Source organism: Solanum pennellii, chromosome 9 (assembly GCF_001406875.1).
Source record: "Solanum pennellii chromosome 9, SPENNV200".
Lineage (NCBI taxonomy): Eukaryota > Viridiplantae > Streptophyta > Magnoliopsida > Solanales > Solanaceae > Solanum > Solanum pennellii.
The window spans coordinates 78770969-78788916 of record NC_028645.1 but is presented as its reverse complement, the minus strand read 5'-3'; the positions used below and the strand labels follow the sequence as shown (position 1 = coordinate 78788916).

The window sequence follows — 17948 nt, the reverse complement described above, 5'->3', positions numbered from 1 at the left end:
AAAAGATACTTCGTCTAGATTAACGTGGTATACACTTCCAAAGTAGAGTATAAATAATTTATACACTTTAAAATTATGATTAATCCGTGAACATGATTTGACACGTTCAATAAAATATCCAATTCTCCAAATAAACTTTAAATATTACAAAAAAAAAATATAATTCGAAGTGCACAATGACTGATAATGTCTTCCACGTCTCAACATTGCAATATGAATCCATAATTTTAATTTTAAAATTATAAGATAAAGTTTTCTTTTCAGTTTTAAAAATTAATGAAAACAAAAAAATAGAGTAGCAGCATGTCATAACTTTGCTACTCCTTCTATTTCATTTTACGTGACACTTTTCATTTTTTTTGAGAGTCAAACAATTTAATTTTGATCAGATATTTGCGTATGAAATTTTTAAATTTTTGAAATGAAATTTATATATTTGTAAACTACATAAAATATACTATAAGTTATTATAATTAATAATTTAAAATATTTAAAGGATCTATATAAAACTTACAATCAAATACATATTTATTTAAATCTCAAAATACGAAAAGTATCACATGAATTAGGATAGAATTTGAGAAAGTATTTAATTTTGACTTGGTCAAAATCTTTGATATCTTAGTCCAACGTAAATATTCGCTCTTCTTTTTTTAAAAGAAATAATAGGAGTATTGGTTTTAGCTAACACATTATAAATTGGAAACAAAAAGAATCACAAAAAAAAAAAAATATCTTTCTTTCTTCCGCCATGGCTTCAGAGGACAACGAGGTACTCGTCGATCTCCATCCCGTTTTCCGACTCTACAAAAATGGCCGCATAGAACGTTTCAACGAAAATTTTAACATGTTATATGTTCCTCCATCGTTGGAAGATCCAGCTACGGGGGTCTCCTCGAAAGATATTACCATCTCAGCTCACGTTTCTGCGAGACTCTACCTTCCAAAAAATACTAATGTTTTTTGTAACGAAAAACTTCCTGTATTAGTATTTTATCACGGTGGCGGACTTGTAGTTGGATCTGCTTTTTTCAATGACATACATTATTTTCTGAATCACCTGGTTTCTAAATCTAATGTGATTTGTGTCTCACTAGAGTATAGATTAGCCCCAGAGAATGATTTGTCAATATTGTACGAAGATTGCTGGACTGGGCTTCAATGGGTTGCTAGTCATCACAGTGAAAATGACAACGGATCTAGTAATGCTAGTTATAAAGACTCATGGTTAACTAGCTATGCTGATTTTAACAGGGTGTTCATTGGTGGAGAAAGCGCCGGAGGTAATGCTACACGTTTTGTTTCAATTTATCTGTCTTATTTTTTAGTTTGTTATAGAAATAATGTTATTTATCATAGTTAGTAACTTTTGATTAATTATCAACAAGAGTTACGATGGAATGGTAAATATTTCATCTGTAACTAAGAGTCTCGAGTTCGAGCCCCCTTTGGTATGGAGTCGCCTTATCCAAGAGGTCTCGGGTTCGAGCTCCCTTGGGTACGGATTCGCCTTTGTTAAGGGAGCGCCCAATGTGGGACTTTCCAGCGCGAATCTGAATTTATTCGGGCTCCAATGTGAATATCGCACACCCGATGGAAAAACCAAAAAATTAACTTTTGATTAATTATAACATCTTAAGATTATTGTATTCAAATGACATTATAGTAAATTGTCTTCATTTTATATATATATATATATATATAATAAAGAAGAAAAGAATTTGAGATTTGAACCTGAAACCTCATGGTGAATATTGAATCCATCGTGAACGGCTAAGCAACCTCTAATCTTTTGTACAAAAAGGTTCCAAATCTATATAAATATACATAAAAAAAAAAGTTTGAATCCCTTCCACCCTTTTTCATCCTTAGATGACTCGAACTTAGAACCTTAGGGTTGAATGTGGAAGTTGCTTATTATTTGAGCAACCTTCGCTTATGTAATTTTTGTAACAGGTAACATAGCCTACCACATGGCTATGAGAGCTGGCAAAGAAAGTTTAAACGAAGTTAAAATCTCGGGTTGTATTCTTGCGTGTCCCTACTTTTTGATGCAAGATGATAGTCTTGATATGGAGAATAATCCAGCTTACCATATTTGGATCACCATATGTCAAAAGGAGTATAAATACTCGCCAATTGATAGTCCAATGATTAATCCACTTGCTGAAAAGGCTCCAACTCTATCGAGCCTAGGCTGCTCGCGGTTGTTTATGGTTATAGCTGAGAAAGATGTATTGGTTCCTCGAGAAATTATGATTCAATTTGTTGATGGTGTCAAGAAAAGTGGATGGAATGGTGAATTGGAGTTTCTTGAAGTTGAAGGTGAAGAACATTGCTTCTTTGTAAAGAATCCTGAGTTTGAGAAAGCTAAAGATGTCATAAATCGTTTTGCTTCTTTCATCCAACATAAGTGATCTTGAGTTTTAGTAATGTCACAAAGCTAAACGTGCAATGTGTTATGAACCAAGTCCAGCCCAATGTAGATACTAATGTCATACAAGTTGTTATTGGGCTGCCAAGAGTTATTAGGCCGAGAATGAACAATAAGGCCAGGTTAATTTGAGATTCGGGTTGAGTGGGCATGAAACGGTTCCGTAAAAAAGGATAGTGATATGTGATTTACACTTTGTTTGGTTTGTTGTTACCATTATTTCATAATGTATTAGTATTGTATGGTAGATACAACGTTTGGTTGGACTGTATTGTTTGTTGTTTTTTAATAACATTTTAATTGTTTGGTTTGATCGTATCGTACTGTAATGTAGTTTATAAATTTACTAAATATCCTTAATTATTCTAAGGTAGGAGGTTTGACTAAATTTAAATAATTAAGGTAAAAGGTAAAATAATATTTTGAAATATTATGTAAAAGTATAATTGAAAAAGAAATTAAGTAACAATGGGAGCACACCAAATAGGTTGTTCCATAAAATAGGAGTTTTCATTGTTACGTAACAAAGAAATTTAACAATACAATACAATACATTTTAAATAACAATCAAAACAAAATTGCAGGTATAAAAACGATACAATACAATACAATGCCTAACAATGATCCTAACATAGTGTAATAGGAATTATGCAAATTGTTGAGAAAAATGTCTAGTTCTCTCATCCCCTTTCTTTGAGTTCAACTTCTCATCCCTTTCTTCTTAGTGTGTTCTTAAATTGCTTTATAATTTCAATTATAAGTTTGTGAATAGATTTATTGATTGTTTGAATTTGAATTGTGTTGATCTTGCTATTGAATTTGCTACACAATGTCTTTGGTTAGGTGCACATCATAAATTTAAACTATATACTTTGGAACGAAGAAAATAACTTTGTTTCAAAACACGAATTAATAATAATCTTTTTTCTTATGGTTATAATAGACATTTTAGTAGTTTTGTTTTCCAACTTATTCCTAGCTAAGTTGTAAACCACACAAATATTCTGAGGTGGTTGGTTATATAGTTATACCGTAACTAATTATTCAACAAAGTATCAAACACCAAACGTTACAAATTCTACCTTCCCCTTTTTATAGCATCTCTATATATATACAACGAAAGAAGGTTCATTTCTTCGCAACGTCTCTATAAACAACTCGACCTGCATTGCAGGGAGGGCAAATTAATAACTACGTCCACCATTGTTTGTTGACAAACAGAGCGAAGCCATATTTTTGGTGGAAAGGATGACGGAAGAGATAGTCATGAACTCGACCAACAACATTGACAACAATAAAAAAACTCCGATGGATGACATTATTGTCAAACATAAGAAAAAACAGGGTGCTTTTGGCTTTCTCAGAGCTGCATCACTCAAGTTTCGTCGTCGTTCCCTTGATCTAAAACAACAGAAATTTACTCCGGTAAGCTTGAAAATTTCATTATTGTAGACACATATATAGTCATAATTCACTGATTTTAAATTCCGAATACATACTACAGGAACCCGCGCCCCCTGTTGATTCAAAGGGGGAAAATTGGAAAAAACTGGTAGGGTCCATGAGGCCTTTACATCTCCAAGACAACCAATCACCACCGAGTCCTCGTGACACTCAACCACCACCACCGGCGAAAACTACATCACTGCCTGTAGAATTCAGTGAACAATTTTCCTCAATGTACTCTCCAACGCCGTCAACGTCCTCCATTAGCACCATGAGTCAATATGCTTCAGCAAATAATCTACAAGATCTCTACGACGACGATGAAGAGGAAGAGGAAGAAGATCCTGATCAGGTATTTGATGCCATTGGAGGAGATGACATGATTGATGCAAAGGCAGAGAATTTCATTGCTCAATTTTACGAACAAATGAGACTTCAAAAATGATTCAGGCAATTAATCAAACACATACAAGGCATCAACAGAGCGTAATCGTAACCATCAAATTAATTTCCTTCATTTTGTAGTAGTAATGCTTTAAATTTAATTTAACTACTTCTTTTTTTTTAGCAAAAGGTATAATATTTCACAATTAACGTAGAAATATCACTGCCTTTTTTGCTTTAACGTCTCTTAGATATCTACGGTTAATTCGTTCCAAAGGGAGCAGAATTTTTTCTCTCTCTCAATATCAAGAAACTAGTGAAAGAAAATCCAAATTATTTGTGTTCTTTCATTATGTTTGTTCTAAATTGCTGAGGAAATTACGATGGATTACATCGTAATTAAAGAATATGTATCGAAATCTAAGAGAATTTTTTGTTTAAGATACAATTGTTGTTGCTCTCTTATTTTGCTCACATTCGTTGCCAATTTTTGGCCAAAGTTGGGTCTTCAATTTTATAAATCTACTGTCAAAGTTACCATATATCTTGAAAAATGATAAATCAATTTCATAGATTTGATAATCAAAAAAATCATAACGATAAAATTTGGCAAACCATTAACTAGAGGAATAATGACTTAAAACTTCTACGGAAAAAATAATCTCAATTTTAAACATAATTAAATAACATGCAAACAAATTAGAATTTCAATTTGAAAAAAAAAAAAACATCCCCCAAGTACTATATGAAATTAGACCAATCATCTCTATGTTTTCCACCCTCCTCAAACAAACGAAGAGACGAAAAAATATTCGATGCTCGTATTAGTAGAGTTCAAATGCTTAAAACATCTTATGTTAGTAGAGTCGGAAAGGATAATTAATCAATATCCATGGATGATTTCAGAGCATTTATTTTTGAACCATCTTAGTCCATTTCTAATTGAAGTTTTGACCTTTCCTTCAATAGTGTAAACTTTGTACTTAGCTATTCTCTTTCGTCTCTTCATCTCTGGATCATTGAATCCCCATGGCTTATTCGACGGTGGTGCTGCTGCCACCTGACTCGGCCACGTCCCCTTGCTCGTTACCCCAGCCAGATCCGGTGACCGAGCCCGATTTACCTATACAGGTGAACAGCAACAGAGCCAGAATTTTTATTAAGAAAATTTAAAGTATAAAAACATGAAAAAACAACATTTATTATATTTAATGGACCAACATTTAGATAAGCTTATTTTTTACCATGTAGATACTCAAATAAACCCCTTGCATTCCTAGCTTCGTAATTTAAGGGGTGTTATTTGAACTTCATCAAAATTATAGTTTAAAAATAATTATTCCTTTTATTTGCATATACATATATTTATCTTTGGATAATTACAAAAATTAATAGGTTCAGTTGAACATTCGCGTTACTAATAATTACCTGGTTGATGTTGAACCCCTTTCCGCTAACGATCTCCAATCTCCGGTCATCGGAACACCGGAAACTCGGCCGGAACTCTTCCATATGCAATATATTATATAAAAGTGCAAAATGTAAAATTGCCAAGAGAATATAGAAAAATTCAAGAATACATTTGAAATGTGAAATGGTAATATTGTAATAGGCTTTCTAAATAAACTATAGTACAAACAATTATTATTTTTTTCAAAAAAAAAAGTGAGACACCTGTAACATGGAACAGTACTTTAGCTGTAATTGGGCTAATTTATTTTTTTCAGATTAGATTCTGTAATGGTGGTAACCCAGTACTCGATGACACTTTTATTTTATTTATTTATTTGCAGCATTATTTAAATATGGTATTTTTATGACTATTTGGTACTATGGTGTTAAAATTAATTTTGAAAAATAATGGTTTTAGTGATTTATTATTATGTCGTGCAAACCTCGATGGTATCGATCTTGTCACCTTAAAAGTAATCATAATTAATTTTGGTTGGCCATGATGAGAAAAGTCCACAATTATTCTAGTTACACCAAAAGGGTATCCAAAGTGATGATTAATACTTTAATTAATAAAATTAATAAATATGACTATAAGAATTTCATGCACATTATTCAGAATATTCATTGAACATAGTTGTAAAGTTCTAAAATAACTACTTTCGTTTAATTTTAAAAAAATACTCCTTTTTGACAAGATTTTAATTTTGAATTTACACGTGACTTGTCTAAGACCACGTAATTAAAGGTTATGTTAGTATATTTGAATATAACTGTAATTTTGAATCATAAAATTAATTTTTTTAATTTATTTTCTTAAACATTATGTCAAATTGAACGATTACATGACAAAGGAATTATTTAAATTTGAAATGATTTTATTTTATTTTGGTTTTAAATTAAGTATAAAAATGTCATTAGCCTATTGAAAATAATATAACTTTTGTTTTCCTTCCATCTATAAAAAATTGATTCAAATTTAATCATTGAAATTAACCTTAAAATATTACTATATACTCCTTTCATTTTATATTAATTTAATTTTTGATATATTTTTTATTTTTAAAATTAATTTATATTCAGTTTTTAGATTATTTTTAAAATATTCTTTTAATTTTATATTTTATTAATCAATATTAAAATTAATAATTAATTAATATTCAATTATTTTAACATAAAAAATTAAATCAATATAAAATAAAAAAAATAGCCTGATTAATTCAGATATATATTGATAGCGTAAAAGATTTGTCAACCCACTAATTTTGGTCAAAGACACTCATGCCCACAAAACACCGGTCTCCAACACCAATCATACTTCCCAAGACATTTTAGCTAGTTAATACTTCCATAAAAGAAAATTGTGGTAGTGTAAGATAAATTTTAAATTCGTTAGATTCTAATATAAATATAAAATATTAAGTGTCAATTAAAATAATTAATATAAAAATATCGCAGTGACTAATTCCAATTAATTTTACATCTAGTTAACACAATTGTTTCAACCTTTAATATAGGTCAAATCTTAGAAATTTAATCTCAATGATTATCAAACAATTAAATTTTGAGTGACTTATTGGTACTATTCATGAGTTGCGTTTAATATTCATGTGAATCAATAGTACCTAGTCAATTCAAATTCGATATACGTCTGTTATCTTTTAATTTCGTTAAAAAAAGATATTTTTCATCATAAAAAATCATTGATGTCAAGTAGGTAGAAGAATGAACTTTTAAGGATAATCGGGGTCAAGTTTGTCTTAGATTACCCCATATTAGCTAAGTTTGAAAGTCATAGAGCTGTCAACTTTTTTAATGAGAGTCTGTCTCATTCTTAACTATTTATCATTCAATAAATGATGGATAAATAATTTATTAATATAAATATAATTTAATTTAAATGTTTGATACTTTATAATTCTACATAACCAAAGTATTAAAATGATATTTACTCTTGCCATTTTAACTATGGGAGAGATTTTATCCTTAATCCTTCCATATCTTTAAGAAAAAACTATTCAAACCTTAAGAGTATTCGAGTGCGTGTTCTTTGTTATAATTCAACTCAAATTAAAAATTTCTTTCTCACACGCACATATATGTTTTGCGTCGTTGCATTCATTTTTAAATATATTTTTAATGGTTAATTGAAACTCATGAATACGAGAGACATTTTGGTCATTTATCAAAAAATAAATCCATCACAATTCAAATCCCAATGTGAGAATAATTGAGAGACCTTTTCCTAGCCCAAAATCGTTAATTAAGATCGAAAGATTCAACTGAAAAGAAATCTAGAAGGAAGATGTGTATTTTTGAATAAGAGAACTTTGTTATTTAAGAAGACTCTTTGATTCAGTTTGTTTTTGGGTGGTTACAAAATTACTATACTTTGTAAGAATGATTCTAAATACTTTTTTAGATATATTTACAAGAACAATCTGGATAACCTTATCTTCTACCTATTTAATAAGAATGTAGATTTTTTTAATTAATCCCGAATATCTAATTTTCTAAAACATTTTCATTTGGTAGAGTGTATTAAAAAAATACTGCATGTATTAGCTTTGTGTATTACTAGTACCTTGTTTGGTACTCTTTTTCAACCTATTTATAAACTATATTGTGCATTAAGGTGTGTATGACTAATACGATGGATTTCTAAGAATTAACAATGCAATGCTTTTAATGCATGCGTTAACTCAATTAAAGACCCAATTACCCGTCAATACTTATATATATATATATATATATATCTTTTCCACTCATAGTGAAGTGTATCTTTGTAAATAATGTTTTTAATGCAATGCATTTTATTTTTAATGCATCAAACCAAACAATGCATAAATATAATCTATGTATAATTAATGTAAGCATAACTAATACATGCATTGCTACTGCAAGCATTACAAATACACTTTATTTTGCATTATACTAATACATTCTATCAAACAACCTCTTACACTATATTCTTAGATAATCAAGTAGCTATGAATCGTTTGACTTGAATACAAGTTATGATGAGTTAAGTTGTGCTGAAATTATTTTTTATTGAGTGTCTGGTTTGTTGTATTCAAAATAATATGCATCACATAAATTTTAAGAACAAATAATTTGTTTACAAAAATACCGTTTTAGGAATGTGAAAAGTGATTTATAAAAAAGGTTTAAAAGGATACCTTTGTCCCGAGATAAGTTATCACAAAATTACTGTATCATCTAAGGGGAGGGATAACTTATTCCGATGCTAACTAGTAATCCCAAAATAAATTAGCCTTAACTTGCCAGTCAAACAACAAATTAAGTGGTACTATAATTTAATCTCACGACTATTTACTCTGTGTTTGGATCATTGTTATCCATTGTATTGTATTGTATCGTTACTCTACCTACAATGTTTGTTTTGATTGTTACTTAAAATATATTGTACTGTATTGTTAAATTTCGTTGTTACGTAACAATGAAAACCCTTATTTTATGGAACAACCAATTTGGTGTGTTCCCATTGTTACTTAATTTTTTTCTCCAATTATATCTTTACCTAATATTTCAAAATATTATTTTACCCTTTATCTTAATTATTTGAACATAGTCAAATCTCATACCTTAGAATAATTAAGGATATTTAAGTAAATTTATAAATTACAATACAATACGATACAATCAAACCAAACAATTAAAATGTTACTAAACAACAACAAACAATACAACTAGCTAAACATTGTATCTACCATACAATACAGTACAATAAAATACAATACATTATGAAACAATGGGTAACAATGATCCAAACAAAGTGTTTAGTGTCATCCTCAATTACCTCCAAAAATCATCTTTATTTTTCACGCTTCTTCTCTATTGCAGGAAGGCTAAACCTACGGATAACACCTCATGTCTGGCCTCGATGTGTTATTTTAACACTTCTTTGCTAAGTTCGAGCCAACTTTAGATACCAAAAGATATTTAAATCTTTTTCCTAAAATACCCTTGTATGATTTTTACTAGTAAAATATTCCTTTTGGCTAAATATTTACGTTTTTGCCCTAACATATTAAACTGGACTACGGGGGTAAACCTGGCTTTACTCAAATCTCACAGTTGTTCAGTCGATTCCCGGCAACTCCATCTGTGCCAGTTCTGTGCCGCTCCGCCGTGGTTTCCACCGGCGTTCGTGTTCGCCTTCTCCGGCGACTTCTCCAACCCAAGGTATTCTTGTTATTCTATTCTTAGCTTGTGTAGATAGAGTTTGTGGATATTTGAAGCTTAATTTGTTAGCTGATTTATGTGCCAGGCCGGCTGTGCTAGCTATTGTTCTATGCCACAATCACAATCTACGGAATGAGAATATTAATTTCCTGTCACTGTTCTGCTCTATTCGGGCTCATTTTATGTGGTGTGTTGATTATTTGTGAAAATTTCCTTATCTGATATCTGATTTATTGTACTATGCTTTTCTGGAATTTGAAATATTGGTTTATTAACAGAGCGACTTGAAATGGCTTACTACGCCAGTGTAAAAGCACTCATGGTATTCATGTTCTATTTTACTTTAGGAACTATTTTACTATAAAGTATAATTAGTAGAATTGATTAATTTTGGCAGTTCTTCTTCAAATTGTTTTGTCTCCTTAAGGGCCTACGAGAGAGCTATGTGCGAAGCTAACAAGATGATGTTTTGATGATTAACAAATGATTAGTAAGACGCTAACAAGATGATGTTTTGATGATTAACAAATGATTAGTAAGACATACTCACTCTGTCCCAATTAATGTGATGTTATTTGACGTGGCTTGAAGTTTAATAAAGAAAGAAAGAATTTTAAAATTTGTCAGCTAAAATAAGTCATAGATATCTGTGAGGCTATAATCATCTCAAGTGTGAAATGAGCATTTTGAAGTTAAATTGTTACTACTAAATATACAAATGTTTCATTTTTTAGACTTACTAGAAAAGAAAGTGTGTCACCGAGGGAGTAACAAACATATGCAAAGAACCAGATGTCATACATGTCTCAAATAGAATGGGTAGTAGTTATGATAAAGAACTTCTTTAACATGTTTACTACAAGAGATGCTATCAAGAGTTCACTACAAGGAGTGTTTACAAGTTCCCCGAGTATTATCTATGTTCAGATTTGATTAGGGATAAGCATATTGATATGTTTAGTTTCTTTATGACTATTTTTATTGTATTATGAAAAATCCTCGTGAAGTACATTTAGATTTGGTATATCAAGGAAAATGAAGGATCCATGTAACACAGGGTATAGTTGCTCTTCACATAGTATTTGATAAATTTCAGCCTGCAACAGTGGTTGTATTGGTGAGAGTTGCTAATAGATATCCTTTTACAGGCTGCATGATAATAATCATGATGATCATGCCTTAATTTTTAGCACTTCAATGATAATCTAAGTGGTTCAGAACCTTCATGACACTAGACTCTTTTCTTCTTTTGTTTTCAGTTTTGTGCTTTTGCCTTCTGATCCATATCATTTCTTTGTGTCTTCCTCTCCTCTCTGCAACATTGGATGTTTTATACAGCTCGCTCTGCATTACTGGCTGCATATATAGCTTGTGAAGATGGTATTATCATATCCATAATCCAACTGTTCTAGAATTGGGAAATGCCCGAAATAACAAACATAGCAAAAGAAACATCTGAAAATGGGACAGATTCATCTCAGGATAACACTGGCACTGTTGAGGAAATGCCTGAGGATACAATCTTACAACAACAAACGTCTGTGAACCTTATTCCTTTCATTGGTCAGAAGTTTGTATCACAGGATGCTGCATATGAATTTTACTGTAGCTTTGCAAAACAATGCGGCTTCTCAATTAGACGTCATCGTACTCGGGGGAAGGATGGAGTTGGTAGGGGCATTACAAGAAGGGATTTTACATGCCATCGTGGTGGCTATCCACAACTAAAGCCTTCAGACGATGGCAAGCTGCAAAGGAATCGAAAATCATCACGTTGTGGGTGCCAGGCATTCATGAGAATTGTTAAAAGAGCAGATCATAATGTCCCTGAATGGCGGATTACAGGTTTCAGCAATGTTCATAACCATGAACTTTTAAAGTCAACTGTGATGCAGCTTATTCCTGCCTACTGCACCATGTCTCCTGATGACAAGAGTCGCATTTGCATGTTTGTGAAAGCTGGGATGTCAGTTCGGCAAATGCTGAGGTTGATGGAGCTAGAGAAGGGAGTTAAGTTGGGGTGTTTACCCTTCACAGAGGTCGATGTCAGAAACTTCCTACAATCTTTTAGAAATGTGGACCAGGATAACGACCCTATTGACCTTATCAAAATGTGCAAGGAGATGAAAGACAAAGACCTGAAATTCAAATACGACTACAAGATAGATTGTAATAACAGGTTGGAGCATATTGCCTGGTCTTATGCTTCATCAATGAGGTTATATGAGGATTTTGGTGATGCCATAGTATTTGACACTACTCACCGCTTGGATGTTTATGATATGCTTCTTGGGATATGGATTGGAGTGGATAACCATGGGAGTCATTGTTTCTTTGGTTGTATACTTCTTCGGGATGAAAATATGCGGTCGTTCTCCTGGGCGTTGAAGGTATGAAGCCGTGCAATCTTGTTTCTGTACCGTTAGACTAATTGCATTTATTAAGTGTTGAATTTTCTTTAAACCCGCTTAATTTTCCAGACCCAAACTGCTTCAAGTGCTTGAAATGCCTATCAGGTGCCTAACAATAGCAGTCTGCGAGAGTTCCCAGAAAATACTGATGAAACTAGTGCAAAAAATATGTGTTTTTCTCCTTGCTCTTACTTGCTACTTCATATGTTAAGAAGGAAAAAAGGATTATTCATCAGTTCAGATGTAATGGAGCTATTTACGATAACTGTATAAATTGGTGATGGAGGAAATAATTGAACTAAATTTTGTAATTAGTGTGCAAGTATATTAACATCAGATCAGATTCCAAATTTGAGATATGTTGTTTGATTGTTGAAGTACAAAAGGTCATATATAAGTTGCCAAATACTTCTGAGGCATCAGAAATGTTAGGAAGAAGAGGGTTCGTTCGGCTGTACCCAAATCATAAAAATTATGAGTATTTTGCAGGGGTAAATTAGTTGTTGCACAGGCTTTGTGCAGCTGATATATATACACGACATGTTTCAAGCTTAAAAGAAGAATATATCATTTTCTTCATAAAAAAAAGAAGAAGAACATGTTCCATGCTGCAGCTAGTTGGAAAATCTCTTGCTTGATAAATTATTATTCATTTGTTGGCTTGAACTTCATAATTTGCTGGACTCGCCTTATCCCAATGACGATTCTTCACCTTGGCTTTGTAATCTTTCTTTGAATTTCCTCTTTTCTGTTTTATGATACAAAAACTCACTACTTATATCTTTTTACCAATTATCCCCTCTCCTTATCATCTTTTGTTTGTACATATGTTTGTTACGGGCATAAGGTCTAGCTAGCCATCTCAATTCCATTCTGGTATGCATAAGCTACAAGCTTAGCTGTAACAATTTGAGATGCATCTTTCTATCCATAGCTTGCAATTCCTGTGGCTCCATGCTAATACGAAATCCCTTTGTTTTGCTTTGTTTCTCTAAAATTTGTGCTAGACATTCTTGGGCTTCATGAATGGCAAGACTCCAGGAACCATTTTGACTGATCAAAACTTGTGGCTCAAAGAAGCCATTGCCACTCAAATGCCAAGAGTAAAACATGCATTTTGCATTTGGAATATAACTTCGAGGTTTTCAGAATGGTTTTCGACACTTCTTGGATCCCAATATGATAATTGGAAGGCTGAGTTCCATCGCCTCTACAATTTACATTCGATTGAGGAATACGAAGTGGGATGGAATGAGATGATCGAAACCTACCGGCTGGATGGAAATAAACACATTGCCAGTTTATATGCTTTACGTTCATACTGGGCACTGCCCTTTTTGAGATCTTTCTTTTTTGCTGGAATGACGAGTACATTTCAGTCGGAGACTATAAATACTTTTATACAGAGGTTTTTGAGTGCTCAATCTGTACTTGGTAATTTTGTGGAGCAGGTGTGAGATTCTCATTTAACTTTTGTTTCTTCTAAAGTTTAATTATTACTCGTTTGATTCTTCTGCAATTCTTTTTCTGATAACTTAACATTCTGCAGGTTGTTCGTGTTGTAGATGCTAAAGATCAAGCAGGAGCAAAACATAAAGTACAAAGAATTGTTCAAAAGGTTCCCTTGAAAACAGGTTCACCAATAGAATCTCATGCTGCTAATGTTCTTACAACATATGCCTTCTCAAAACTACAAGAGGAGCTTGTTTTTGCACCACAATATGCATCACTGATGGTAGATGAAAGTTATTTCGTCGTGAGACACCATAAGGAAATGGGTGGGGGTTACAAAGTACTCTGGGTTCCGCATGATGAGTTCATTAGCTGTAGCTGCCATAACTTTGAGTTTACTGGTATTCTCTGCAGGCATGTGCTTCGTGTTCTATCAACAAATAACTGTTTTCACATTCCAGACCGATATCTGCCCATGCGCTGGCGTGAGTTTACATCCTCTTTGGCTAAGCCCACACTCTTATCCTTACCAAGTGATCATTTAGGAAAAGTTCAGTTATTGCAGTCCATGATTTCAACACTGATTAATGAATCAGTTGAAACCGAAGAACGCCTCAATGTTGTTTGTGATGAAGTTTCTACAGTTTTATCTCGCATGAAGGGGTTACCTACAGCAGCCAATTCGGGTAATGCTATTGCATATGAGAGCCCATCAGACTCGCTGATTCTTGCAGAGGTTGAGGATTCTGAAGGCATTGGTCAAAGCTTCACTTGCAGCCCTCACGAGTGTATAAATTTGGCAAAGTTGAAAGAGAGAGGATCCAGAGATGGACTGGATTTTTATGGAAAGAGGAGACGTTTCTCCATTCCATGTTGTGGACAGTATGGCCATGATGCAAATGATTGTCCAATGATGGAAGGTGAAGATTTGAATGGAGATAGACTTGGCTTTTTATAGCAGGAATGTTGTGAAATGGAGCTAGGCGCTTTGAATGAAGTAGGGAATATATACCATTTCTTCTGTTCATAACCGACAGTTTCTCCTCTCTTAATGCAAATGCTTTATATCTTTAAACTTTCGCGACCCAAACAATCGACTCTTAATATGCTGGAACACCACTTTCTGACCTACATTCTTTTTTTGTAACAAATGAAGGTCCTCCTTTCAGGGATCAAAGAAGGAGCGTTCTTATTTCTGTTCTACCAATCTCAACTCCTAAAAGAAGAGGAAAAAAGAAGCATTTAAGATATAGCACTATGATTCGCATGCCTCAACGGGGAAAACAGAGAGCGAGGTTAGATGATATAATATTGATATTTAGTTGAAATCCTATTGCTGCTAGATACATGTGATTCTTCTCTTTTCTTTCTCCCCTTCATCCTGTGATAATGGCATTTTGTGTTTGTTTCGATAAATTTTCAATCGTACAAGTTGACTAATGTACAAAAACGCAGGTCTACATTCCACTAGTTGGATATCTATTCTAAGCTTATGTAGTATATATTACGATTTAATACATGTATTCGGTTCAAACAACATTTACAAGCCTACCTATAGGATGTGATACTACTGTATAGACTGGCACTTGTGATGCCATAACATGATGAAATGAAACATTCTAGTAATTTTGATCTTCATCAGCTAAAGAAACTTTGCTTAGCCTGCTGGGCAATGCCTTAAGATCATTCATGTTCCTGACTTTTCTGGCTCTTCCTCGTCTGCTGCCTGAACCAAACACAGCTCTATGTGCCAACGCTTTGCCTAAAAGCCGGTACTCAGCCCTGGAAGCTTTGCTGTGGTCTTGTTGCCTTGTCTCACCATCATCACACTCCTCGTGGTAACCGCTGGTGTTGTAGGTTTCTGAAGCTCCATAAGTTGCTTTCTCAGCTGCCATTATATTAGAAAAACACCAAAGGTGGAGGAGTAGGATGGTGGTACGAAGGAAACCAAGAAGTGGATGAACTTTTTTATAATGGGAATAAATGTTTATAAAGAGTTAGGGGTTGGGGACAAAAGACATATATGAATGGGGACGGTTAAATTGGGTCGTTGATAGTGGTATTAAAAAGGTAAAGTTGGAAGAGTTTTGAAGCAAAGTTTCATATAGCCGAAAGGTTACAGCTTACGCTAATTCTATTGCATGCATTTATTAATGTCTCTTAAGTAAGAAGGAATAATATATTACACTTATAAAAATGCCTTCATCATAGTTTTACTGTATCTTCCTTTAATAATTGGCTGCCTTCATTATCATAGTTTTACTGTATCTTCATTAATATCACTAAAAGCATAGGTGGAGAGACTGAGTCGGGATTTGAAGTTCATGAGTTATGAATTTGCCATTGAAGCTATATCTCGTTTCGTTTTATTTACTGCTTTAAATTGTATATCCATCCATCAAAATAATAGTTTAAGCGAATATAATTATTTTTAGCCGTCCGTCTAAATGTGTAACTTGCCCTGACAACAAAGTATTAGTGGGATAGCCCTTTTTAGGTTACAAGAATCTCATTTTTTTCTTAATGGAGAGGATGCTTGTGCTTGACACTAAAACAATTCCTTATCTACCATCCTAAAAATTAGTATATTTCTTTACATGATGGTAATGGAACCAGAGGATTTGTTCTTTTTTTAACTACTTTACCCTTCTTTTTCACCTTATCTGGTGCTTTCTACAACTTTCATCCTCATCATATTCCCCACATTTTGGTCCCACTGTTAGTAGCTCAAGCCTAAAAGTTTTTTTTTTCTTCATAAATAGTTATAGTTTAGAATATAATTAGTAAACATAGCTACAGTTTTCATATTTACGGATCATAACTATAGTAGTTTTATCAGGCCGGTATCGGTTAGGGGCAAAGGCTATCAACGAAAGAGTTATATTTAGGTGGCGAATATTAGTTGAGTATCAACGTGTATTATAAAAACATGGAAAGAAATGTATCACCATACACGTGTATATTATGTATTTACTACAAATTTAGTATGTAGCTGCGTTCCCTAAATTTTTTAAAAATATTGTCATGTATTATAAAGACATTTAAAGTGCTTGCAATTTTTCAATTTTAATTTGGAATGCTCATCAATGTTTCAAATACAGTATTAATATATAAAGTAGCTTTTCTGTATGACTCAATATTTGCAGTAGAAAATTAAGCAATAACTTATGAACACCTAACAAATTAATTGACAGCTTAATGATAAGAAATGAGAAGAAAATTTAGAACCATCAAATTCCTTACCCTAATCTCGCCGCTGCTTTAACTTTAGTTAATAACTATATACTTTATTTCATTATATTGCTCATCTACATCATGTTTTCTTATTACTACTAATTGTCTTTTGTATTTTTATTAGGTCTTTTTCTAGTTTTTTTGTTTGGTCTCAAGCTGATAGTCTATCAAAAATAACCTTTGACCCACTTTACGTAAATACATTGAATATATTATCGTAGAGATACCGAACGTGTCCAAAAGTTTCCCGGTGTACTATTCATGGCTTGAAGGTTCTTAGAAACTTCCTAGTGAGCAAAATGAAACGATGAAATGAGTAGCCGTTGACCGTTGTGGCGCAAAACAAACACTGCGTCATTGGTGGTACAATTTCTTGTTCCCGTTTTAATTTACGCTACAATTTTTTTTAAGTTCGTCCAATAAGAATATCACCTTTTTATGATCACAAAGATAGATTGAGGGTCCGTTTGGATGGGCTTAATAAAATCAGCTTTAAAAAGTACTTTTGAAAGTGCTGAAACTTATTTTTAAAATAAGCAGTTATGTGTTTGGATAAAAAAGCTGACGTTGCTATGCCAAACGTGAAAAGGGAAAAATAGAAGAAAGAGATGTTAGGGTTATGTGGATAATTTGGAGATTGTATAAAAATATTAAGGGGAAAAAGATAAAAATGTGGTCAACTTAAAACAGCTTATAAGCTAAAAAAAAAAAGCACCCCTACCCCAGCTTTTAACTTTTGGCTTAAAATAAGTTTTTTTTAACTTAAAATAAGTTATTTTGAGTATTGTCAAACAGCTAAATAAGTCAATAACCAGCTTTTAAGTCAGTTTGACCAGCTTTTAAGCTGAGCCAAACAGGCTCTGAATCTAAAGTTCTATTTTACTCTTACTAAAATGATTTATAGTTAAACAAATGTCTAAAAAAATTTT

At 32.7% G+C, this 17948-nt stretch overlaps 4 protein-coding genes across 7 annotated transcripts; 3 read left to right on the top strand and 1 right to left on the bottom strand.

Annotated features, from left to right (window-relative positions):
• Nucleotides 1-680: 680 nt before the first annotated feature.
• On the top strand, nt 681-2747 carry LOC107029742 (2-hydroxyisoflavanone dehydratase-like). Its single transcript, XM_015231189.2, has 2 exons — nt 681-1283; nt 1957-2747. Exons 1-2 carry the CDS (start codon nt 752-754, stop codon nt 2415-2417), a joined length of 993 nt encoding a protein of 330 aa, XP_015086675.1. The 5' UTR covers nt 681-751; the 3' UTR covers nt 2418-2747.
• An 812-nt stretch (nt 2748-3559) lies between these two features.
• On the top strand, nt 3560-4712 carry LOC107029868 (WASH complex subunit 3-like). Its single transcript, XM_015231317.2, has 2 exons — nt 3560-3859; nt 3939-4712. Exons 1-2 carry the CDS (start codon nt 3683-3685, stop codon nt 4323-4325), a joined length of 564 nt encoding a protein of 187 aa, XP_015086803.1. The 5' UTR covers nt 3560-3682; the 3' UTR covers nt 4326-4712.
• Nucleotides 4713-4886: 174 nt separating this feature from the next.
• On the bottom strand, nt 4887-6015 carry LOC107030763. The gene is made up of 2 exons (XM_015232019.2): nt 5693-6015; nt 4887-5387 (listed from the first exon to the last, which is right to left on the bottom strand). Exons 1-2 carry the CDS (start codon nt 5774-5776, stop codon nt 5148-5150), a joined length of 324 nt encoding a protein of 107 aa, XP_015087505.1. The 5' UTR covers nt 5777-6015; the 3' UTR covers nt 4887-5147.
• Nucleotides 6016-9764: 3749 nt separating this feature from the next.
• On the top strand, nt 9765-15995 carry LOC107031520 (protein FAR1-RELATED SEQUENCE 11-like). 4 transcript variants are annotated; one of them, XM_027919710.1, is made up of 5 exons: nt 9765-9922; nt 11261-12312; nt 13341-13784; nt 13883-14782; nt 14955-15995. In XM_027919710.1, exons 2-4 carry the CDS (start codon nt 11344-11346, stop codon nt 14741-14743), a joined length of 2274 nt encoding a protein of 757 aa, XP_027775511.1. In that variant the 5' UTR covers nt 9765-9922; nt 11261-11343; the 3' UTR covers nt 14744-14782; nt 14955-15995. The 4 variants fall into 4 exon arrangements, with proteins under 4 accessions (XP_027775511.1, XP_015088414.1, XP_015088413.1 ...); XM_015232928.2 differs by having other exon boundaries at nt 14942-15995; XM_015232927.2 differs by having other exon boundaries at nt 13883-15995.
• Nucleotides 15996-17948: the final 1953 nt, after the last annotated feature.